The sequence below is a fragment of the Artemia franciscana genome, unplaced genomic scaffold (genome assembly GCF_032884065.1).
Source record: "Artemia franciscana unplaced genomic scaffold, ASM3288406v1 Scaffold_284, whole genome shotgun sequence".
NCBI classification, from domain to species: Eukaryota; Metazoa; Arthropoda; class Branchiopoda; order Anostraca; family Artemiidae; genus Artemia; species Artemia franciscana.
Window position 1 is genome coordinate 733,213 of NW_027063596.1, and position 25,897 is coordinate 759,109.

General features: G+C 34.9%; 1 protein-coding gene across 2 annotated transcripts in view; it reads right to left on the reverse strand.

The window, feature by feature from the left end:
* Positions 1 to 25,897, reverse strand: part of LOC136043033 (uncharacterized) — a 77,288-nt gene that overhangs the window by 49,634 nt on the left and 1,757 nt on the right. For both annotated transcript variants that reach the window (XM_065727933.1, XM_065727934.1), the window contains exons 2-3: positions 19,316 to 19,556; positions 103 to 270 (exon numbers count right to left, since the gene is read on the reverse strand). In XM_065727933.1, coding sequence (XP_065584005.1) covers positions 103 to 270; positions 19,316 to 19,550 — 403 coding nt within the window. In that variant the 5' untranslated portion in view covers positions 19,551 to 19,556. The remainder of the gene's footprint in view (positions 1 to 102; positions 271 to 19,315; positions 19,557 to 25,897) is intronic.

Here is a 25,897-nt window from a genome sequence, read left to right on the forward strand (position 1 = left end):
AGTTTTTCCGATTGTATTTACATTTATTCAGATTTGGGTCTCTCATTCAAAAGCAATGAAACAGAAGAAATAAACTAAACTGAAAAGAAAGGGTCACTCTACCTTTATTAGGACCATCTTTTATGACGGTTAAGAGCGTAGCTTGTTTTTCACAGGCACATAAAACATCACTCGAACCAGCTTCTGTTTTTGATTGAGTTCTTCCAGCAGGTATCGTTTCTAGGTATCGTAAGCTACTCCCAGACGACAGTGGTGTTGTATTTATATTACCTGTCATAATTAAAATATCGTCATCAAGGTTATCATCCCTATATACATACATACATACATATATATTTATATATATATATATATATATATATATATATATATATATATATATATATATATATATATATATATATATATATATATATATATATATATATATGTGTGTGTGTGTATATATACATATATATATATATATACATATATATATATATATATATATATATATATATATATATATATATATACATATATATATATATATATATATATATATATATATATATATATATATATATATATATATATATATACATATATATATATATATACATATGTATATATATATATATATATATATATATATATATATATATATATATATATATATATATATATATATATATATATATATATATATATATATATATATATATATATATGAATTACCCCGCAAACTACTATAAATCACCCAGCAAAGACACATGTGATTAGAAAAAAAGTGGTTAGAAAATGAAGATCGAAGAAACACGTGGTTAGAAGACATATGACACCGAGAATGTGATCAAGCCAAAAATCAAAATGAAGAGCAAAGAAACAAGTGGTTAGAAAACATGCAACACCGAGCATGGGAGCAAATCACTGAAAATCAACCTGGACATTGAGAATCAAAACGTGTCAAAATTGAAAATGATAGCGATTAAGATTGGGTTTGGGATTTTGACAGGGATAAGGTCATGAATGCCTAACATACCTATTCTTAAAAATGATATTTCGGCGATATATATTTAATAATGACGAAAGACAAGCCGAGGTAAAGCTATCCAAACAAATAAAAATGATAGTGATAATGATTGGGTTTTGGATTTAGACCTGGATAAGATCACTATTATCAACCATTCCTTTGAAAATCAAACTTTTTGTCCCCCCACATGAATATTTAAAAGAAACAAGTATTTGTATGAAAAAAAACATGTATTTGTGATATGTATTTCATAATGACAAAAGAAAAGCCAAGGAAAATTCGGCACCAGGTTCATAGTACTATGTAATTAGATATAATTTTTTCGTTCTTGGAAACGGCTTCTTTTATTTTGGGCAATTTAAAATCTGGAAATTTGTGGCCTGAAATAAAATTTAGATAGATCACGATTTTAAAAAAAGTTGTTAAGAGCCTTAATTTTGAAAAAAAAAACATATGAGTGATTCTACATTTATGAGCACATTTCAAAAGCGTAAATGAGTGATTTTTTAAACAGGATTGGTTGTATCGGTTTTGAGTGTCTATGACATACGTAAAAAATGGGCAATAGAGCGAAACCAGCAAGGACAAAGGGTATCAAAAACCTATCTGAGATAATGATAAATGAAAATAAAGACCGAAGAAATTTATAGCTTGAACACCTGTGAATTCAACAATTACAACGAGTCGAAGACAAAAGTATAGAACATAATAATTCATCTAGATGTCAATGAGAAATGAGCTTATTTTTAATAAGATTCGTATTCTGAAAAACAAATCCTAATGGAGTGAAGATGGGGGGGGGGAAGTCAGAAAATTTATTCATTGACATGAATTTACTATATTCCTCTGCAAGGTCTCACTACACGCTATCATGTGATAATTATAAATGACCTGATGATCTATCCAACTCTGACTTCCTCGAAAATTAAAAAAACAGTGTAAGCATCTGAGGATTAAAAAAAGAAAATAGAGAGTATTCATTCATGTAAATTTTTATTTTCAGAAGTCCCACCCATTTGACTTAACAGGTTTCGCCAATAAAAATATTTTTTAATATGCTGGTAAAAGTTAAACAGCAAATAATAAATGAAAAATAAAATCAATTTGGTAAAAAAACAAGAATTCGGTCAGCTGGTGGCAAAATATAAAGATGAAAAACAAGAAAACAATTTTACAAGGATATCCAACAAGTTGTCCTCAGTGCTCATAAGAAAATATATAATAAAAAAATATTCCAGAAGCGAATGAAAAAAAAATCACATTGGATTGGACAAGTATTCTTTGCCTTGCAATAGTCGTTGCCTGTATGCATCTTCAATTTTTGTTCGATAAACAGACAGGTTTTCTTAAATTAAACCCGGGGCAAAAACATTGTTTGAGTCTCTGTATATGAATTTGTTATAAATTGGGCTTAGGGAAATATCACCTGTGTCTCTACTGATAGCTGAGTTTATGTTTATATACTTTTAGGTTTCAACTGCCGCTGTAAAATATTGCAGTTGACCATTTACTGTAAACATTAACAGTGTCTCCTCAAAAATAACGAAATGTTCAGGATTTTTAAGATATGGAGGGCCAAATCAGAATAAAAATTGTCATTTTTATTTTCAAATCTTTGGGACTTGTGTATTAAAATTTTGTTTTCATGCAACCGTTCCCCCAGTTGTTGATGGGTCCTACAAATATGAAATTTCCCACATGAACATGGGAGTCTGTAGACGCTACTACTTAGTATAGGGTTAGTTTTATGTTTTCACGTGCTGGAAAAATGTTCAACTTTTGCTCAGTTTTGGAAGAAACAGAGAGATGATATTTTTTATTAAATTTTCCAAGTTTGTCGCAGAGTTTCGAAATGTATGGTAATGTGGTGAAAGTTAGTTCTCAATTACCGGAGTAACTGAAACAAAGGAGAAGGTTCCCCATTTTCTTGTCTAATAATTTTCAATCGTCTATCCATGATATTTTTTATAAGGTTAATTGAGTAGTCACTGTAGAATATAATATCTTTAACATAATTTTATTCAGATTTTATAACTCTGTAGACCAAAGAGATAACTACTCCTCTTTTCACAGAAGGAGAGTGATTTAACTGGAATCTTACTGAATTTTGTAGTTCCATTATAAATTGAAGAATTTGAATCAAAAGAGTTCAAATGTGCCAAAAAAATATTTTAGTGACCCCTATCTAAGTTCCCAAACAGAACGAATATCATCAAGAAAAACATGAACAAGATTCTCTAAGAGATTATTTTGGCATATTTGAACTCTTTTGATTCGAATCTTCAATTCACAATAGAACTGAAAGATTCAGGAAAACCTCTTTTCTTGGATATTTTTATCATAAATAGCCTTAAATACCACTAGCCTTAAATTTTCTATATATAGAAAACAAACCCATAATAGAAGCCAGTCTCTTCTTATAATATTCACATGAGACATTGCAAGCTTCATGATAATGTAGCTGGTAGAGTTTATTGGCAAGGCATCAGCCTGCTCTAGAATCCTAGCAAACTGTTGTCCCTCATTATCCTGTCCCGAATATCACATCACCTAGATTAATACCTGCGTGATGAACAGCAAAGCCTCGGCAATAACCGCTATTGCAAAAACCTGATATTCACCCTGCAAATGCTCACGGAGGAATGCTGTAAATGGTGCAATAGCCTCTATGTGATATTCATAGACTTAGATTAGGTGTTCGACTCATTAGATCGTCGGTGTTTTGGAAGCTCTTTTACCACCATGGTATCCCCGAAATTATTGTAAGTCTTAGCAACAGTTCCTAAGAAGACAGCAGAGGGAAATGTAAGCAAATGTCCCATCCTCTCCGGGGTAAAACAAGGGAACATGCTATTTCCTCTTCTGTTTACAGTAGAAGAATTTACATTGAGGAGCGTCGACTCAATTGGGCCACGCTTAAACGATCGGGTGCCGAGTGACCTAGATTTTGATGACGATGTTGCCATCCTCAAAACCTGCAAATCACATCTTCAAGCCCTCCTTACAAGCATTCGACAAAACACAAACTCCAATAAAACCAAAGGCATGGCAACTAGCAATTGACCTAACAACGACGTGAAACAATTGGTACAGTTCAAATATCTTGGCAGTACCATCGAAAACACGAGATCAACAGCCAAAAAAGTCATCACGGAAATTGGAAAGGCTAGCAGCACCTTCAACAGGCGCAAATGTATGGAAGTTGAGTAAAACACCCTTCCTATAGCTTTTCCTGCCCTGTTATTAAGAATCGAAGCAATTGCAAATCAGCCTTTCAACCATGAGTGCATCAATCTCAGTTATTTCGTTCAATATAAATGGCACCAAAGATAAGGATTTTGTTATTGATGAGTTGTATGGTTCCTACGATTTGGTATGTTTCCAGGAGCATCTTCTCACTGCTTCAAGTTTGAATTTTTTGCGTCGAAGTCAGCATCATACTGCGTTCCTGAGTCCAGCAAAAGCTACTGGCGGTCGCCCTTCCGGTGGACTAGCCTGTGTCTTTAAACGGGACATTCATCTACCCTCCCCAGTACTCTTCTAATCCGACGAATTTTTGTTGGCTGTGCGTGTCGGCAGTATTGTATTTATAAACTCTTATCTCCCATATGAAGGGTACGCGATCAGATCCTTAAGTAAATTAGGAAAGGCGTGTGGTCTGATTAAGAATCTTGTGAATCAGGTACTGTTAAACTTTCTACAGTATATAATAATTGGGGACCTAAATACTAATATTAATCGATCTTCTGTGAGAAGAGAACTGCTTTTTGAGTGTCTTCCTTCATACCGCGTTGTGCCCAAATCCCACAATTTTTCATAGGTTCATCATTCTGGAACCACAAGTGATATTGACCATATTATTTGCTCGCCTGGTATTATCTCTTCTTCTGCTTCTGTTCATGTTAACGAGCAAGATACTGACCACATGCCAACTTCAGCGACATTTACGATGGATATTGATCTATCGGAAACCAATTGCTCGCGAGAAAATCGAAGTGGTTTGAAAAAAGTAATTGGAGCAAAGCCAATATACCGCACTACATCTCTACCTTGACAACCCTTCTTTCTACCATATGGGTTCCAAATCATCTTCTTCAGTGCCAGGTACCTACGAATGGTAAAGCCGATATTGACTGTTATTATAACCAACTTGTGATGTGTATGAAAAGGGCAGAAGAAGCTGCCGTACCTCGACAACGTATTCGTAAAAGAACACAAAAACCTATATCGTCAATGGACCCTTGTTTAAAGTCGATAAAAAATAAAGCAAAATTATGGCTCCAGATATGGAATGAATGTTGGTCGGCCAAGTTATGGGGGTGTCGCTGATATCAAACGTAAAACTAAAACCAATTACAAACGTTATCTTAGGTCGGCACGTTACCGCGGTATGGATTTCCCTGTAAGTAGGGAGGATTGGCGAAAAGTGATCAATTCTGACAAGATAAATGATGAAACTATGACAAGTAATTGCCTTCCAACTTCAGCTTGGTATAAACATTTTTCTTCGATTTTTTCAGTGATTAATTATTCAGTGCATTCTGTGTATACTCGCCTTCTTACCCCCCTCTTTAGTGCAACGTTTTCGCAAAGCCATATAGTGCCCATATCTTTTTCTTCCGTAATTATTGCTGTTAAAAGTTTAAAATCTAATTCAATAGATGAGGATGGTATTTCTAAGATGCATATGCCGATTGAATGCACCCCCCTTGTATCTCACTTTCAGCTTCTTTTCAAATGTGTCTATGTACTTCATACGTACCTGAGAGTTTTGTGTGTGGCAATTTTTCGTCAATTTTAAAAAGGGGAAAGTCACCGATTGATTGTTCTTGCTATCGACCTATTACTGTATCTTGTAATATTAGTAAGGTTTTTGAGTATATCCTTCTACCATTTTTGACTAAAAATATTATTGAGGATGAAAACCAATTTGGTTTTCTGGGTGGGGTGGGTTGTCAGCATGCGCATAAGATTCTGTCTTCTCTATTGGCTGATAATTCTTCCAAGGGAAAAGGTCTTTATATTTGTGCTTTGGATCTTTCAAAAGCGTTTGATAGTGTGGTCCATAGTCAGCTCATTTTTTCCTTGTATAGTTCTGGGGTCAATCTCTCTATTATAATGCTTCTTAGGTTTTGGTATTTAAATTCGTTTCTTCAATTAGGATCTGCGCATGACACTATTATAAGAATGCGAAGAGGTGTTAGGCAGGGTGGTGTTCTGTCCCCTACGCTTTTTAAGATTTGTATTTCTAGTGTGCTGGCTAAGATTTCAGGTACATACCTTTCTGGTCATGTGGATGTTTCTTATCTTGCGTATGCTGACGACTTGATTCTGATTAGCCGTTCCAAAAAGGGTCTTTCCAATATGGTCTCTATAGTTTCTGATGCTTTCTCTGATATTGGTCTTTCAATTAATATAGATAAATGGGAGTTTCTTCCCTATAACTATATTACTGCTACTCCCCTTCACTGTAATAACTTCACTATCCCGCTTGTTGATTGTATTCTTTGGCTTGGTATCTCTATTACTAACAATCTTTCGAGCTTACGTCAGCGTACTGTTTGTGATATAAGTAAAAAGATTCAGATTGGTTATGCAAAAATTGTTGCAAATAGAGGGAAGTATAATAGACGTGCGCTGGCTAAACTTTATTCTACTTTCTGTAATCATTCTGTCCTTTATGCTTCAGGTCTTTTCCCCCTTCTTAATAATGGTAATTTAAAAAGAATTCAAATAAATTATTTCAAATTTTGCAAATTTCTTCTGTATCTTCCACCTTGGACAAAAAACCGGAATCTTGTTAAAGAATTCTCAGTTCCTGACATAACTTTGAAGTTGGAGATTCTTCACAGACAACTCTCCAGTAGAGTTTCTGCGCGCCTATCCCCTCAACACCGGCTTATCCGTTTTTTCGTTGACTTTGTGTGTGTATTTGTTTTTCTCTTTGTGTTTTTTGAATTTCATTTTTTGTGTGTATCTAATGTTCATTTTTTTTTCATAGTTCCTTATTTTGTGTGTTTATTTAATTTTTTGTATTAACGTAAAAAATTTCTATTGTCATTACTTTTCATTTTTTGTATGCTTTGCTTTTTTTGTGTGTATTTAATTGTTTGTACTCCACATTTTAATACTTTTATAGGGTTGTTGTGGGTAAGAAATAAATTATTATTATTATTATTATTATTATTATATAGACTGTTATAGAATGATTTGGTTTAGGCAATATTCTCCTTGGAAAACACTGGCACGGAGAAAAATCATCATAAAGGTACACTCCCTTAACCATTGGCAAATCATACATATCATTTGAAAATTGTCGCTTGAGAGGGAGGAGAATGTTGGAACTGTCATCGTTTTTCTGAACTTCAATTCATTCACTCACAAATTTTGGGAAAAACTGACAAAATTTTTAAAGTGAATGCTATTCAAGTAATCAATGCACTAATTAGTTTAAGAAAGTGTGCATGCATTCGACATGTTTCCACAGAAATTCTAAAACAAACAAATGTTTCCCATTACTTAGGTATCATATTGTATGAAAAGCTGCCTTCAATATTTGCCCCGTCTATAGATTAATCTATTTAAGTTTGTGTTAATGCTGGTAACATAAGCTTCTGATTGTAGTTGGAATTGTGTATATAGACCAGGAGAGAGAACTATCTTGAACCCTACTCCCAAATTTGTTCTACGCTGTTTTGGTTTTGGAAATATCACATCTCTTCAAAACCTAATTGATTGCTTTTGAATCTAGGGCTCCTTGTTTTTCCTATAATCTCCAATAGTCTCCATAAACTCTAGCAGGTGCATATATTAGCTGGATCCCGTTTCGCATGCGCAAATAAAACAGCTACGGCCCTCTGCTCTTTGATAACTTTTGACTATGATGGTTCAGATTCCTCCAGTCATATTGCCTCAAAATCCAAAGCTACTTATCAATCTGAAGGAGGGAATTTGATATTTTTGAATTGTAAAGTAGCTTTTTCTCTTTCTGATATCTGTACCCTTTTATTACCAAGAGGCTTGTAATGTCATATTTGATTATTAAAAGCTATATCCGATAAACACGAGGAGAGACAAATGGGATAGTAGACACAACCCATTTTTTACCCCTTGAGACAAAAGTCGACTAATAGTGGCGAAAGGGAAAAATTTTCTAATGAACTAAAATCTTTAGGGGGCTAATATAGGAACTAAACCGATCTTATTAAATTATCTATCGCCAGTATTCTGACTGAATACCAAAGCCCTGTTTTATTTCATCTATTCACTCCAATTACAAATTCAGTGTCATATTGAGGAACTACAATCCCAAGCTAAGGAATTTCATTTTGTTTTTAAAATACACCAGTTTCTTTTAAGGACCTTAGATATTTATTTTATTTATTGAGGAGTAATTAAGTGTCTCATTTTTCTGAGAAGAAATAAAACAGGTTCTATTGATAAGCCTTGTGTTTCTGACACTTTTAGTCAATTATAAAGCAAGGTCATATTAGTGACACTAATTATTTAAAAAAGTTTTTAACGAAAATATTATGAAAAGCAGCTTCTGATTATTATAACAATAACGTCAAAGATCTACATTCTAACATTCTCAAGTGATGGTTCAAAAATTAAAGAAACTATTGGAAAAATTATTCTGAAATTAATATTCATTTCCCCAAACCCCTTAATCGAATTGCCAACGATTTGAATTTGTACCTTTCTTCCATTTTTAAAGTCTCCCCAATTTCACTGGCTCAGATCCAACTATTCCCTGCAATACCTACTTTTCCCTAATTTCTCACTCCGATAGTATAACTAAGTTCCTGAGGCCTGGAAAATCAAGCTTTTACGCCTTGGAAATCCCAATTGACTTTTTTTTAAGTCATTACAGATTGCTGAGCTTTTATTAAATATTTATTCAAGAAAATAGCAAAAGCTAGTAAATTACAGTTGGCTAGGAACAAGATTTTATAACAGCTGTACTAATAAATGTTCTAATCTGATTTTATTTTCAACATATGCCCCATTGCACTAAATCTAGTGCATCTGAATGGTATATCTAAATCTGATAATGGTATATATAATAAGGAGGGGGTAAAATAATGGTTTGTTTCAGAAATGGGTTCAAATTGTGCTTTTTTGCCAACCATCCAAAGCTAAACGGAAAGCAGGTTGTGCGTCGTTTGGGTGGAAGTATGTCACAATTTTTCTTTAGAGAAATGGGAGCTTCCTGGGAGGGTGTAAAGAGGGAGGCTCTGAATAGATTGGGACTGAGAAGAAGCTTGTGTACCTGTGTTGGCCTCAGACGTCTTCGGCTGTGATTAGTTGTTGTTGTTAGTAGTAGTAGTATTCCAAGCTTTTCCAACCATTCCAAGTATTTCCAAACTTTGGTATTTCCAAACTTTGGAGTTTCCTGTGTGACTGGCATAAAATTAAAAAATTTTCCACGCATTGACGTTCCACAGTTTGGGAATCTATTTAAAACTCCCACCACCCATTACATTGTGCAAACAGTACATTCCATCGTAAGTTTTTTTGAGGAATCGAATGTTTAACTAAACTTTGTGTTAGTTAGTGATTGGGTTGACCACACCATCATAATTCTCTTATTACATATTAACTTTAAAGTTGATTATCTCCAAGTAAATATTATCATATTGATTCTTTCAAATAAATCTCAAGCTGTAAAAAAAAAAAATATATTTTCTCTAGCCCACTCCCTATTTATTGTAGAATTCCGCAAGAATCCCCATTAGGACTACATTTATTCCTAGGTTTGATTAACAAAATTGGTAAGGAGTTCCTCGAAAGGTGGAAATAAGTGAATAATCTGTCAATCCTTGAATTATGTCATAGAAATATTAAAGGTGACACGAAACCCTACTTCATGTTTCGGACAATCAAAAATAATGATGATAAATTTTTTAAGATCCACTAACCTTCTCCTATACTCTGTCCCACACGAAATGATAGTGAAATATGTTAAAATCTTTTTGTGTCACAATCTTAAATAATCTTAACTGGGACATGCTGGTTTTAGATATTCTTAACCAAGCAAAAGTCTCACTATCTATGTTTTAACTTTAAGAAAACTTATTTACCCTAAGGTGCATTTTCATCCTGTTTATTTATCATTTATATATCTGCTATTGGAATGTGCACGACCGGTCTGGCATTTCCAACTTTGAAGTGAAATTAGCTTCAAAATTGAGGATTTATAATCTAAACAAGGGCCATGGAGGGTGTTTTCAAGTACCCAATACCTTATTTCAGAGGTAGACCTGAAATTCAAATTCAAAATCAATCAAATTTTGGGTGGAAGTTAAATTCAAAATCAACTGTCCTAGGTGAATAAGGCTGATAAGATCATATTACAAAGAAAGCAAAATTGTTTACTCCTTGCTCCTTAAATCTGTCCAAATTACCATGTTAAACGAAAGGAAGGGAATAGTTTGTATTTTCCGAAATTTCCAATTTCAAATCTCCATAGTGTTAACATCTCCCGGGATTTTCACTGCCCCATTAAAGTTTCCCTAACCCCCTTACCCTCCTTGGTAATCTCGACGTATTTTCCGACCCATGGAGTTACTGAAATGGCCTGAAAGTTTTTTATCTCCTGTATTCTGGGGCACTTTAATAATTCCTGATATGTGTCCTGGACCTAAATTAACTCCCTTGTCCCTTATCATAGTGAATTATGCATTGTTCCAATAATCATGTCAACATTTTGTTTACCTTTGATCAATTATTTTGCCCATTGGTGATTTTTATATATACTTTAATTCATTTTTAACCTGATCGTTTTCACAATCCTCTCTTTAAATGGAATCATTTCTTTTCGGCATTTTAGCAATTAATTTGACATTGATTTTAATTGGTTTTGATTTTATAGTATTTAACTTAGAAGACGAATTCGGTGATTTCGTTCTTTTAGCCTGAGGCATTATTTTATCCTTCACTCTTGCAATTTTGGTTTTGACGTTAATTCTAAAACATTTATTTTAGTTCTTAACGAGGTGAATTTGCCATTACTAGAGTTATGATAGATTTTTGGAAATAAAAATTATCTTATATAATATTCTCCGTCTAAAAAAACAAACTTTTGAGAAGTCTTATCACCACCACATGCCAATTTTCCAAGATTTTTATTGTGAGTTCTTTTGCAAGCACATTATGAGCTGAAGTCAAAAATGCATATTTGAAACATTACAAGTCCTCGTAAAATCTTAAACTTCGAATTTCCCTGGTAACTGACAATTTTTTGTGACAATTTTTTGTGTCGACTTATCACCCTTAAAATAGTTTCAATGACTCTGCCTCCTTGTATACCGTCATTAACACTATTAAAGATGTGAGCAACATTACTTATCATCGAATCGTCAATATATTTCTTAGCGGTATTATCTATCAATGTCCTTTGGATTTTGCCTGCGATTACATTCTCAATTACCAAATTATTTTACATTAATAGTAGTACCAGGAGGTAGACTAGATATTGATTATGGCATTACTGCAGCACTATGCATGTCTTCTTCCAGCTCTCTTCCGAATGCTAATACTAGAACAATGAAAATATGTAAATCTGTACTTCAAATTTTGGTTTGCACTAAACAAGATAAAAATATTCAGATCTATGCTTCTATCTAGGGTTTTAGTTCAAAAAAAGATGCAAATATACAAATATGTCTTTTAAAATGCTCAAGGAATGATAATTAGTGCAATAGGGTGCCATGGCAAAGTCACAGGGTGCCAAAGGCTGTGGAGTTTCAAGGAACAAAACAACCTAACAGTGAAAAGGCAACGTCCATTGTCTAAACAAAGAAGATCTGTCAGAATATTCAAACTAAAAATGATCGATAAGATCGCTGGATAAAAAAACCGGTTCAGACAGCTTAAACCCAACAAGAGTAGCAACGTAAAACCAAAGACACCATTTTATCAAGGAAATTTCTGAAAACGCTTAATGAATAATATGAACGGGTCGCAGAGACACGAATTAATATATTTAAAGTACTCATTTTATCAAGAAATTGTCTGGAAATACATAATACAATGATAATAGGAGCCACAGGATGCCACGGGCCAGCCAAAGAGTACTCCGAGCCTTACACTGGCACGTAGCATCGCATGGCTTTGGAGTGTCCGGGATTGTGATTATCCTTGGGGTAGAAAGTGACATGGATAACTGAGCACCAATTGCCAGAAAGTGGCATGAAACCATGAATTGTCATGGGGGTAAAGAGAAAACTTTATTATGTCTCTGTCCATGGAAAAGCCTGAAACACGATAAATTTGCAAATCTATACTTTAAACTGCGGCGTTGCTATAAAATGATGAAAGCATGTAAGTTTGTCATGTATGTTTGTCAAAATGTGTTGTTGTTCAAAATTTTATGAAAATATAGAAATGTGTGTTTCAAATAGTGGTTTTGATTAAGACAAGATGAAAAAGCGGAAATATCTGCTTCAAACTGAGGAATTGATTGAAACAAGATGAGAATATGTATATTTATGTTTCAAAATGCTTAAAGATTAATAATAGGGGCTGAAGGCTGCTATGGGCCCGTAACAGGGTACATCAGGCCATGAATTGCCTTGAAATATCATGATCTAACAATGAAATGGCAACCCTCGCTGTACAAATACAAAACATCGGTCAGGATATTGAAACTGAAAACGACAGATGAGATCTTTGGCTAGAAAATACCGGTTTGGACAGCTGGAACCATATCTGACAAGCAACATAAAACAAAATTATCATCTTTTTATCAAAGAAATTGTCTGAAAATGCTTGATGAATAATATGAAACGGTTACTGGATTTAAAGCACCATTTTTATCAAGGAAATGCCCAAGGTGAAAGGAAATCTCCATAAAGTCCAAATTGACTTGGATCATAGAGTACCAGGAAAGCATGGATTGTCAAGGAAATGGAGACGAAACTTTGTTATGTCTTAGCCTATGAAACTGTTTGAAACATGATGGAAATATGTAAATCCATGCTATAAAATGTGGTTTTGCTAAAATAAAAACGCAAATCTATGTTTCAAATGGAGGGATTGCTCAAATCAAGATGAAAATATGTATATTTGTTTTTCAAAATAATTAAGGATTTACAATAGGTGCTGGAGGGTGCAATGGACCAGTCACAGAGTGCCACACGCCATTAAATGTCATAGTGCATAACAATCTAACAATGAAATGGTAACTCTCACTGTAAAAATATTAAACATCCATCAGGGTATTCGAACTAGAAAAGATAGATAAAATCCTTGGTTAAAGAAAACCTGCTTGGACAGCCGGAACCATATCGGGCAAGCAACATATAAAACGAAATGGTCGTCTTTTCCGAAGATAATGGTCTGATAAAGCTTAATGGATAATATAAACGGTTTACAAAAACAAAAGTCATTAGATTTAAAGCATTATTTTTATCAAAGAAATATCTGGAAATGTTTGGGGATCGATAATAGGTACCATATGCTAGCCAAATAGTTTTATAGGGCTGCAAAGTGGCTTGAAGCCTCGCATGGCTTGGGAGTGTCCTGGATCATGATGATCTGTAAGTTACAAGATGTCATGGACTAGAATTGCCATTGGTACAGAGAGTGTGCTGAGTCACAAAGGGCAACGTGACCATGAATTGTCATGGGGGTCCACAGAAAAGCTCGTGATTTATCCACCTATGGATTTGCTTGAAACACGATAAAAATATAAAATTTATGTATCAAAATATGTTTTTCCTTAAAACACGATGAAGGTAAAATAGAATCGGTTTTATTTGCACAATCTCTCGTAGTCATAAAACTAAATGGCGCTTGTGCTAACAAGAAAAGGATTAAATCAAACGACGAAAAAATCAGAACAGTAACAGGATTAAATCAACAATTCACTTACTACAGTTACTACAGTTACACTTACTACAGTTACACTTACGCTTACCACAGTTATACTTTGATACAAAGAAAGGGATGAAAGAGTTGGAAAAACAATTATTGTGGGAAGGAGGTGCTGCTAATCTGTCATTGTTCTTCGACCTAGTAATTCGATGTTTCACTAAAACTGGTGGTAGTATCGATCTGTGTTTATCAATCCTGAAAAGATATTGTCCAAATTCAAAAATCAAACTGAGACGATGCTCTTGAAGAGAGGGAATTTGTAAAGTGGATAATGCTAACTTATATTCAGTAAAACCATTGCACAATATTACTGTGACTGCTCTTTTTTGTGTTGACTCAAGCTGGTCACTGAGGTAAATAGTATTATTGACTTGTGGGCCCCATACGGGACGTGCATACTCAAAAATTGGTCGGATGTAAGTGACAAAGGCTATCCTTAGTTGTACCACTGAGAAACCAAATCGACGCATTAGTATAAGTGTCCGCATAGCACTATTTGCCTTTTTGATAATTGTATTGACATGAAGGCTGATAGTGCAGTCGATGCTAAAACTTGACACCGAGCATTACTGCCGAAGACTCACTAGGATAAGGAGGAGGAGGGCACACAACGTCTCTCTTCAGGGGATTAAAGCAAAGGATTTTAGTCCCTCCTTCGTTGATTTGGAGGCTGCTGGCAGTACATTCATCTTTAAAGCTGTTGATTATTTCGTTACAGAATTGGGGAACAGCCTCAGAATTCTCAACACTGAACTTTAATAGGGCTGACAAGTCGTCTACAGACATAAATCTTTCGTCATAGTCGGAAAGGATGAAATTTATTGCTGCCAAAAACAATAGACTAGCGAGCTTAGTACCTTGTGGGGCTCCGCATGTAAGCTCAACCCATTTGGAGTCGGTATCTCCTGGGAAAAGACTGTAAACGCACTGATAGCGGGCTTTTAAAATTGATCACTAAAAGGAGATTATGTTTGTGTGCACCCATAGTGCGTAGATTTGTGATAGCAACAGAATGGCGAATAAGATCAAAAGCCTTTCAGTAGTCTACGAGGAGAAGGTCGACTATAGCACTTCCTCGGTCGAGCCACTCGACAATGAGATGGTACATCCGAACTAAATAATCAGTTGTGCTGCTGCCTCTTAAGCATCCATTCTGATACGGGTCTAGATGTGCAGAGACCTGTGACATAAGTTTGTGGTAAATAAACGTTTCTGCCACTTTAGAAAGGTTCGGAGCTATTGATGTAGGCCGAAGTTGATTACAAGATTTTGGACACCTTACTTTTGGAATAGCGCGGACATATCCTCTCTTCCAAGCACTAGGGAATACTTACTGACGGAAACATTGGTTGACTATAGAAGAGAGTGGCTTAGCAAGAAAAATGGGGAATTTGCGGAACAGATTTACTGGAAACTCACCTGGGTAGGACGCACAGTTCGCTTTCAGTCTAAGGAGTTCCTTATAAACAGTGAATTCAGAGACTTCATATACGTCAACAATCTCTGCACCAGCAATGATATTATCAATTTATGATTTGGTAATTGATGGAAATGTGGTACAAATGTCAGCAAAAAAAAAGAATTAACTTCAATAGCTGAGGTCAAGGTTCTCTTTCTCTTTGAGCAGCCTTAGATCTCTGAGTGTTGTCTTACCCGTCTTTTTAATGATGAGAGCCATTTGTGGGGGTCTATTGTGAGTAAGGGAGTAATTTTTTCCCTCACATACTGCCTCTTGGTGCGCTTGTTCAGTTTAACAATATGATTACGGAACTTGGCTGAAGCGAAGGTATCACCAGCGATATGAAGGCGAAAACGGGTTTTTATTAAATTCTTTGGATCATTGGTTATCCACGGTATCAGTGTCACTCACAGTAATGATTTTTACGGGGAAATAAGTCTGAAACTGCTCCTGATGCAGAGTATTCAGATTATTGACTTTGATATCAATATCCTGTTCAGAGCAACTTTCCTCAAACGGATAATTACCGATCCAGCGACCAAATGTAGATATCGAGTCCTCAGTAAGTGGTCGCACTGTATATTTGACTCGTTTCGGCTTTGGAATTGCCGAAGTAGCTTCGCAGAAGATGATAAAGTGATCAGAATTCAGAAGGGGTCCTAGGGATCTCGGTGCGTAATAAAAGTCTGTCAAGTTTTTAAAAATCAAGTCAAGTGTGCTGCCACTTTGATGAATAGGTATTGTAACGGCTTGTCGCAAATCTAAAATATTTGAAACCCATTGTCTATTTATTTAAATAAAGTCTCCGGCAATAACAAAGCCAGGAGAGACATGCTTGTGGTGCATTTTGTCTACGAAAAACTGAATGTGTTCAATCAAATCTTTCCTGTTTTTAGCGCTTTAAGGATAATAGACCGAAGCAACAATTAAACATGAAAATCGTTTTGATGAACGTGCAGGTTTGCATTCGGTCCATAATATTTCATGGTCAGAGTCAATAGGCTCACGTATCAGCTTTGAGGGTAGGTCATTACGAACATAAAGTCCAACGCCTCCTCCTCGACGATTCAAGCCACGATCGCGATGTGTATTAGAGTAGCTTGCTTAACCTTCGATGCGCGCCGATTCGTCAGAAGTGTCCCAACATTCGCTTATTATTATTATTGAGGCTTTGTTCTGCCTGGCAATAACTTCAAGGGCATCAGTTTTGTTGTTCAAAGATCTAGCGTTACACATAAGTATATTTGGCAACTTACTTTTAGCTAAAGGGCGTTCGGGCTTAAGAATGGGTGGGCTGTCCTGGATGGAGCACACGAGGGTTTCGTCAAATATCTTCAGACTTGGTATTTTAGGTGTTCTAGATATATTGATTTTCACCAGGTTTCACTCAAACACTTGTTTTGTTGAAGGACAATAGTCCCGGCTTGTCACTAGTACCGAAATAAATGTGTCTTTAAATGTGTCATTGTTCAAAAATAAATGAAATAAATGCAAACATGTACTTCAAATTATAGTTTTGGTCCAAACAAGATGAAAATATGCATGGCTATGGTTCAAACTGTGGTTTGTCATGAAAGAAAATTAAAATGTCGAGATGTGTGTTTCAAAATTCTTGAAGAATAATAAAGATAGCTACAGGTTGTCATTGGTCAGTCTCAGAGTGCCACAGGCCTTGAATTGACATGGAGCATTACAATCTAATAATGAAACGGTAACTCCATTGTTCAAATAAAAATAAAAATTCTTTAGCATACAAAGCTTATTGTACAGAATTTATTTTCTAAGAGCAATATATGAGCATTGTCTTGTCAGTTTAGTTGCCTAATGCATTATCTATTATTCATAGATAACTGAAGAATTCACTTCCGTATCCTAACCCAAACTAATATTTCGTTAATTCATTGAATACTTAAAGGCTTAAAAAATCCAAAGCATATTCACTAAAGATTACATAATAGCAATCAATATATTGCCAAAGGCACTTGTGATCATATAAAAACTAGGACTATAAATTTGTACAAACCTGAGTCATTGACACAGGTCGCATGATGCAAAAGAATTGCATTCTTGATAAGGTCATTTCATAGCAATTGATTCAAATCTCCATTCTATTTCCTTTAAGTCGTTCTAACTAAAAAGGACCCCGTGTTAATCCCATGTAGATTAATCACATGTACGATGAAAATATTGGTACGTTTAAGGTAGTAAACGAGCTTAGTAGCTGGTTTCATATAATCAAGAGTTTAACATATTTGCCATCTGTACTTATTCATGCGTATCATTTTAATGGACTTCATCCTAAGTAGAACAACAATGACAATAGGAAAAAACGAAACAAGATAGGGTTCCGTGTAAAAAGGGTTCCAAACTAAAACTCTCCTAGACTAGGAATATGCTGATGATTTAAGTGTTTCTGGGTAAAATATTATTAAACTAAATTAACTCTTAAAGGTTTTTCAAGTTCAGGGTACAAGAACAGGTTTGAAATGAATCTCAAGAAGACTAAGTTACTTATCCTAGGAATAAGTGAATGTGAGGTGATAATGGATAATAAGAAGATCAATCAGTTGGATAGCCTTAGGTACCTAAATCGTAGTATTAGTTAAAACAATTGGATCAGTGAAGATGATAAAATTAGAATAACAAGGACCCAAAGTCTTTTTCGCAATTTAGCAAAGCTTAGAAAATTTGGCAGATGAGTATTTGAACCAAGATTAGATTGACTGACTGTATCTCGAATATTAAGCTATGCAAAAAATATGGTTCAATCACACTTTTTGGATCTATTAAACGAGAAAGGATGAGATATCTAAGGTACATTTTATTAATGAAGGATGACAGAATTCAAAGCCAAAACGTCCAAGCCAAAACTAAAAGCGGGTATTTTCCAAATGGGATAGGGGAATATCATAAGGAAAGATTTAAGGGAAATAGAAACTACTTGAGAGGGGAAATGTAAACTGGGAGACTTTGGATGTATTTGGTGGATATATTCCCCAAAATAGATATACCTCCAATTAATATGTTTTCCATGAGGGGGAGGGGATATTTTATATATGAGGAGGGGATTTTCTTGAGATTGTTCGAAAAATGATCAAAATGAAACAGAAAAAAATCAGTGTTTTCTAGTAAAAGTAAAGAGAAACATTAAAACTTAAGCTGAACATAAATTATTATGCATATCCACCTCGACCTTTGCTTAAAATCGTTGGTCTTCACTTTAAATAACCCCTTATTCAAACCTAACGTTTCGATCTACTTTGAATTATCCTTGCTTAATCATTTTCAAACACAAATATGCAAATTTTCATATGGTTCTGAACAAAACCATAGTTTGAAGTATAGATTTGGACATTTTGATTTCTTTTCAAACAAAACCACAATTTGAAGCACATAATTCCATTTTATTCATTGATTTTCAAACATCGATATTTTTTGGGAAACATATTTGCAATCTTTAATCGTTTTCAAGGAGAAACATATTTTAATGTATAAATTTATATATTTTCATCGTGTTTCAAGTAATTTCATATGCAAATTCATCGTAGGGTGTTTTGTGGACTCTCATGGCGATTCTCGGTCACTTGGCACTCTGCGGCCCGTTGTGCCTTACGTGGCATTGACACCTCTTAGTCCATGGCACCTTTTACCCCATGAATCCTCAAGATCTAGGACATTCCCAACCTAAATGATGATCCTGTACAGTTCATTTTATTTTTTGGTGGAGAATGTAGGAGAAGAGTCTTTCTCTTCGTCTTGACATGTGCGGTAAGACCGACACCAATTACTTAAACCTGCGACACAGCTTTTCATGAGCTGGCACGAATGAAACAAACGAAGAAATCTTGAAAATACATTTTAATCAAAATGCTGTGCCATGAGCAATATAGTTGAAAAAATTTGTTTCTACATTGTAAATCTTATGAGCATAAAATTATTGTCAAAATACTGAAGGGAAGTCATACCTTTTGTGTAAGTGCAAACGTAAGTGATTTCTTTTGACCATCCTTCATTTGGTGCCCACAATCTTCCTTCACTTAGCCCAATTCCTCTAGTAACATTAGCTGACTTACAAAAGTATTTCAATCCAATTGCATCAGGAAAGTGACTTTTGAGAGTGGTTAAGCATAGGGAGCCATCATCTTCAAGTGGTAGTTCTATTGTTCCTCTAGAGCCTGATTCAACTCGTATATAGGTCATCTGGGTCTATTAAAAACAAATTGAGCCAAAAATCCATCAACTATCAAAAAACATTTTCAAAAAAATCATTTTTACAGACCGCTTTTTACAATTAATCACCATGGAATAATCCTCCTCGAAAGAAGTTTCTTCTAAAGTTCGTACATGAGAGTCAGTTCCCACAACTCTCTGGCCAGTTTTGAATACCCTGCCACGGCATATCCCTTTTGAACTATGGCTCCTTCAATATACTCTTTATCGTTAATAGCTCACTACCTATTCTTCCATCCTTTACACTATAGCCCCCTAGTCGATTCTTATCCTCAGTTGATGTTGACATTTATTCCCTTAAAACTGTCCTTTTGAATGAGACCCAGAAGAGGTTACTTCATTTTTCACTGACATTTATAACCCACTGACCTATACCCGAATCATACGTGCGACATTTCACATCCTTTACTCTCAGTAATTTCAAATAATCCCTTTCAGCAATTCTAATTTTATTGTCGGTATGAATTTGTTTTCACTGTTAGAAGTTAGGAGGCTAGTTGAGCCAGTCCCTCGTAATTCTTGAGATTGCCCTATATACCAAGACTTTAGTTTTCATTTCACTCAAACATAAATTTGAAACCGCCCAACATTTCCTTATTTAATCGTGCAAATAAAAAGCTGATTAGTCATTACCCAGAACTGATAAAATGGTTGCTTGTTTTTTAGTTTTTCTATTTTGATGATGGGTTGATGGAAATATGAGTTCCTCCCTGAAGCGAAGTCCGAGGGTTACACAAATGATATTTTGGAATATGTTGAGGGGTTGGCATCTACATTTACACTCTCATGGTAAACATTCCATTCCCTTTTCAGTCATATATAAACCAAAATGAGTGCCGTCACTTAAAAACCATATTCAACCACATTATGACTTTCATTTACTAATCTTGCTTCGCAGACTTTTTTTCCAACTTTTTTTTACTAAGATAAAACACCCTAAGCCATGGCTAGTCAAATTGAAACATCTGGATTGCACCAACCACCTATACTAGTGATTCTAACAAGGATAACAACGCTGTCCACTTAATGAGTATCTTTGTTACTTAACGTCATCTTTTCATTTTCTCTTACACCGAGCGTTAACGACTTAGTGTTCTGAATATTAATTTTTAAGGCTATTCTGGTATCTTGAACTAGCAAAACTAAAAAAGTTCATTTATCTAGTACATGTATTTATTATCTATTATTAGTGCTATTATTTAATGCATTATTTAGTTCTTCACTCTCACAGGCCAAAGAGTTTTTATGGGGTTTAAGGTTCTGTAATTTATTCTCTGTTTAATTTAAAAAACTGATTGATTGATTTGATCATATTTTTATTCAAGTAATCAACATCATCTAAGTCCCGGGAAGTCTTACTTCTCCATTTAATTCCATGCTTTCCTTTGCTCTTTACGACAAAGCCAATCAAAATGCACCATATAAACGAAGATAGAGAGTAAAATAACTAAACTACTGATTTAATAGAAATCTAGCTGATTTCCACAGGAGTATAACCGCAGCAGTATTATTCTCATACATAGTAATAATTACTTTAGTGTATTTTTCTGGTATACTATGCTAGGATAAGACCTTCGTCAAAGTTGCTTCTATCCACTGAGTCAAACGTTTGCAAAAAAACGCTCATATTTATTGCCTTCCTTACACAGGGTTCTTTTTAGAGTTTTCCTGAGATCGATAGGTACTTCCTCTTTTTCAAAAGCCTCTTCATAATGTTCAATAGCTTATTTCTAACCTCAGATATATTATTTAAGAAACTCATTCACCAGCATATGGGATTTATTATTTTATAATTTTTTTTAATGCTCTCATTAATTCCCCCTCAAAAGATAACTCTTCCTTCACATCCAAGCTGTCACAAACTTGATTGTTTTCCTCTATATCTTTTCCTGTACCCCGATCCTGGTTTAGTATAATCTCAAAGGTTCTGCCCACCTCTATTTAACTCTTTCATGATCACTATTTTGACCCCGTTTCTATCTTTAATTTGGAGAAGTCCAGATTGACTCTACTGATACCTCTAGAAATATCAATAATCCAGTACCATATTATACTATCAGGCCATTTAGCAGTATCTTCATGATCTTCAGCAATCTTATTCAAGGCCTCCACCTCACACTTCTATTTAATATTTTAATGCTTTTTCCACATTCTTTACATTTGTCTTATTCATACAAGATCTAACGAACAGATAATGCCCTTACTAGCCCACACTTCTCTGCATTAAACATACGACATTTTCACCAATGTTTCTAGCTGTCTTCCTAGCTTTCTTTCCTATGACACCATCAAAAGCTTCACAAATCATTTTTCTAAAATTATCCCATCTAGTTTCTAAAATGTCAAACTTTAAACTCTTCAGTTTATTTTTTCAACTTTTCCTGAGAAGGTCCTCTCAAAGTCTCATCCTGGACTATGCCAACGTCCTTGCTTCTTGGAAGATAGTTACCCTTCCTAAAATTTGTCTTTAAATTAATCCTAGGCATTACTTGATGGTGATAATAGGCATTACTTGATAAAAAAAACAGCCCTCCTCTATAACCCATTACCTTGTCGTAAGCGTTTTAGTCTTCAGTTTACATTAAAAAATCAATAAGGCTAGCTATCTTGCCGTCATCCGAAACCATATAACTTATTGGCCTAATTTACTGTAAAGGTTATGATTAGACAGCTTCGCCAACGAAGTTGAAGCAGTCTAAAGTCCTTACTATTTTCTTTTCCCACACCAAATTTACCTTGGCTAGGATACCCTGTCTCCCAGGTTCTACCAGCCTGGGTGTTGAAATATTCTAAATTTTTCTATGTGAAACTTAGTCTATTTGTTCCTGTAACTGTAAGTAAACTGTATCAGAGCCGCTACTATCTCCGTATGGTGGCTCTGCAGGGCATTTACCACAATAAGTGAATACTCTGCACTTTATAGTTATGAAATGAGCGATTACAATTTTATGATTAATACCTTTCCAGCCTAAACAGGACTTATCAGCTTACTTATTCCTCATGAACTCTATCATATACTCAGGTAGAGATGATACCTTATCATTCCTACCCGGGAAAATAAATTCTAAATCCTTTAGTATCGAGGCTATTAATCCGAAGATATGAGGTTCTGAAACTCGTAATTAGCCAAATTCAAAGTGTATGAATTTTTGAGTCAAAATCTCTATGTGAGAGAAGTTTTTTACGTCGCAATATTCCAAGTTTCAATTTATATATTCTTTAAATTATTGAAATTATTTGGGCTTCAGGAAAAAACAATGTTCCTAGAATCGGCGGAGGATGGGGTCAAAAAAATTCTCAAGTCTACACAAAAGTATTTAAGACTGCTCAGAACTAGACAGCAAAAAGCTTCTGGGAGCTCCAGTTGAATGGAGGCTTGTGGAATCCTGGTCCCATCTTGGTCAAAACATGGTTTTTGGCTTTTGGCGAGCCTCTTCTATCAATAAAAGTTGAAATCCTGCTCATATAATCTTAATTGTAATACCATCGACTCATTCTATGAATGAGTGGCAATAGTGTGCTCCTATGGGGATGTAATTAATTGTAGATAAATTAGCTGAGAAGTGGTTTTCAGCTCTGAAACCCGAAAATAAAACAGATTAAGCCCAGCAATTGGATCACTCAATGAAAATCTAAGGTAACAGCTGTGGCATTTGCTAACCTATACATTCCTCGAGGGGTGTCATTTCTCGTTTGGGAATAGAGTTGACTATGAGGTCCAAAGTCTTGTGGGTACCCCATCACCGCGAATGCAGGCTTTTGAAGAAGCTTTTGTCCTTTGATCTTGATCTTGTACCATGCTGTATTTGTCTTCCTTTTGAGCAGCATCTCATGATGGTAATGGAACCTCTCAAGTTCAGAATTATTTAAGGATAAATTAAAGGATCACTAATACCTAAAAGAATCTCTTAAGCCCCCCCATTTCTAGACTCATCTAAAACCCAAGCAGTGACTGAAGTTTTATATTTAGTAATACCAAACTGGGCCACAACCGGCACAGTAGATGTATGGACAAAGCAAATAATCACAATATATAAATATATGGAAACTATTGGCATATTGCAAAATTTCTGACATATATTATTATGGTTTTTGTAATGGTTGAATACAATTAGTACTTTTAGCAAAAATACTAAATTGAATTGTATTTAGGTTGAGCAAATCTTAAATTTTGTCTATTTTTCTGAAGGCTTACGCATAATTTTGAATACTATATGGAGTATAAGGTCACTTTATATTCTCTCACTATTTGCCTGTCTTTTACCATTTTCCCAGAGGTGCTTTCTTTACTAGTCTATTGTTCATATTTTTTATAGTGAAAGATGGCGAATTCCCACCTCTGGGCACAATGTCTAGAGTAGTTTTACCACGCTGAATCAAGGTGTTACAACGGGGGCCATGCTTATAAAAGCAGAGTAAACAGCATATTTTAAGGTTGAAAGTAATCTCAAACCAAAGATTTGATTAATTATGGTGGTATTTTATCCTCTTAGGTAAGTAGGTTAACGGCAATTCATTTTTTCCCGGTAAATTAATTTCATAATAAAATTTTTAGAGGTAGAAGAGAGAAGAAAATAAAAAACCAAGACGGCTGGTGTCCAAAAATGTGCAAGCAGTAGTTTTTCTGTCTTAATCGACAAGAAGTTGGTCCGAACCTCTGTAAGTGCCATGGACATTCCCGGAGGAACGCTCAAAGACTATTTGAAAAAATCTAAGAAGCTGAACACTATTCCACAAAGTATGAGCCCGAGTTTTTTTTTTATATCCGGTTGCCGTGCAAGACAAAGGAAAAAGAAAAGAGACCAAAACTTTACTTGTAAACCATAGCTGATATAAATTTTCATTATAGTTCCTTAGAAACGCATAAACTTGCATAGAACTATATCATTACTAAGGGTATAAAAATGCAAGATAATAGAAAAGTAAAGCTAGTGAAGCCAGTTGAGGAATAGCTGGCAGCGGTGAGTATTATGGTTCCATGGGTAGATATAAGACTCTATCAGTAGGAACACCAGAACCTTCAAGTTTAAGACGGGTTACCACTTTCAACCGTTCGCTTTACATGGTTTCTTGGACGACTTAAGTAAGTTCTAGGCAACCGCAAGCTAATACCACAATACAATTAGGATGTCGACAAATCGGGTCTGACAACTGTCTCCAAGCCTGGTAGAAACATTGCACGGCGATACCAGAAGCAGGTAGGGAAAGTCACGTCAGCAGAAGGAGGTTGCTATACTTCAGGTATTAGAAAAGCACAGCCGATCTACAATTGAGTTCCTCGATCTAGATAAAACAAAGATGTTGTACTTTTAACGGTCCCTCCCCAAACTACTCAAGAACTATATCCTCTAGACAAGACATTCATGGGGTCTGTCAATGCATACTAAAACAAGAAGAAAGCAAGTCTTATGACTGCCCAAAACTATAAAACATTTCTTATAACATATATTAATGTAAAACATATCTGGGCTGCTAAAAAAAGCATAACCAAAGGCTTTCACTACAGAAAATTTTACTGGCGGATTCATAAAAAATTAGGGCTTATCCTACAAACAGTGATGCCTGTAATAACTATGAGTTTCTCTCATCGTATATCTCAGATAAACTACCAACAACATCTAGTGAAGTTTCTATTAACAGAACAAGTCCCTAAGGATATTTAGACTCCACCTTTACCATAAACCCCTTTACTGACACAGCATAAATTATATCTCTAAATGAGGACCAAGGATCAGCAGATGAATTTTTAAAGAAAAAAATTATCAATAAAACCCTGTCCCAAACGTGTTAACACGAATAAAAAAGCGTAAAAAAGTTACGAAGTTTTTTTTCAACACCCCTGTAAAAGAACATATTAACGTTGAGATGACAGCTGTATTTGTACAGCCGTACTCATGAAAAGGAAGTAAGTCAGAAAAGTGAAAAGAAGGAATGATTATTATTACAAGAATTGCAATTGTTCTAAAGCTTCTAAATTAGGTGAGCCACTATACAACGACTCTGAAAATTTCTGTACTGATATTGGAAGACGAGTCCCCTACTATCAAATCCCAATTGAACAGTGAAAATGTCAAGGCTGGACTGTGAACTGTCCCAAGTGAACTGTTCCCAATAGTAAAATAAGAAGTAGTACTAACTAAAGTAGTATTAAAGTACTATAAAGTAGTATTTAGTATTAACTAAAGAAGTAGTATTAAGAAATATTAGCTTAAGAAGTAGAAGATTTTGAGGTCTGCTTTCTGAAAACTGGAGTAACAGAGTTTTTTCTATCTAACAAGACCGCCAATGTCTTAAAAACAAAAGTTGGAATATAAAGA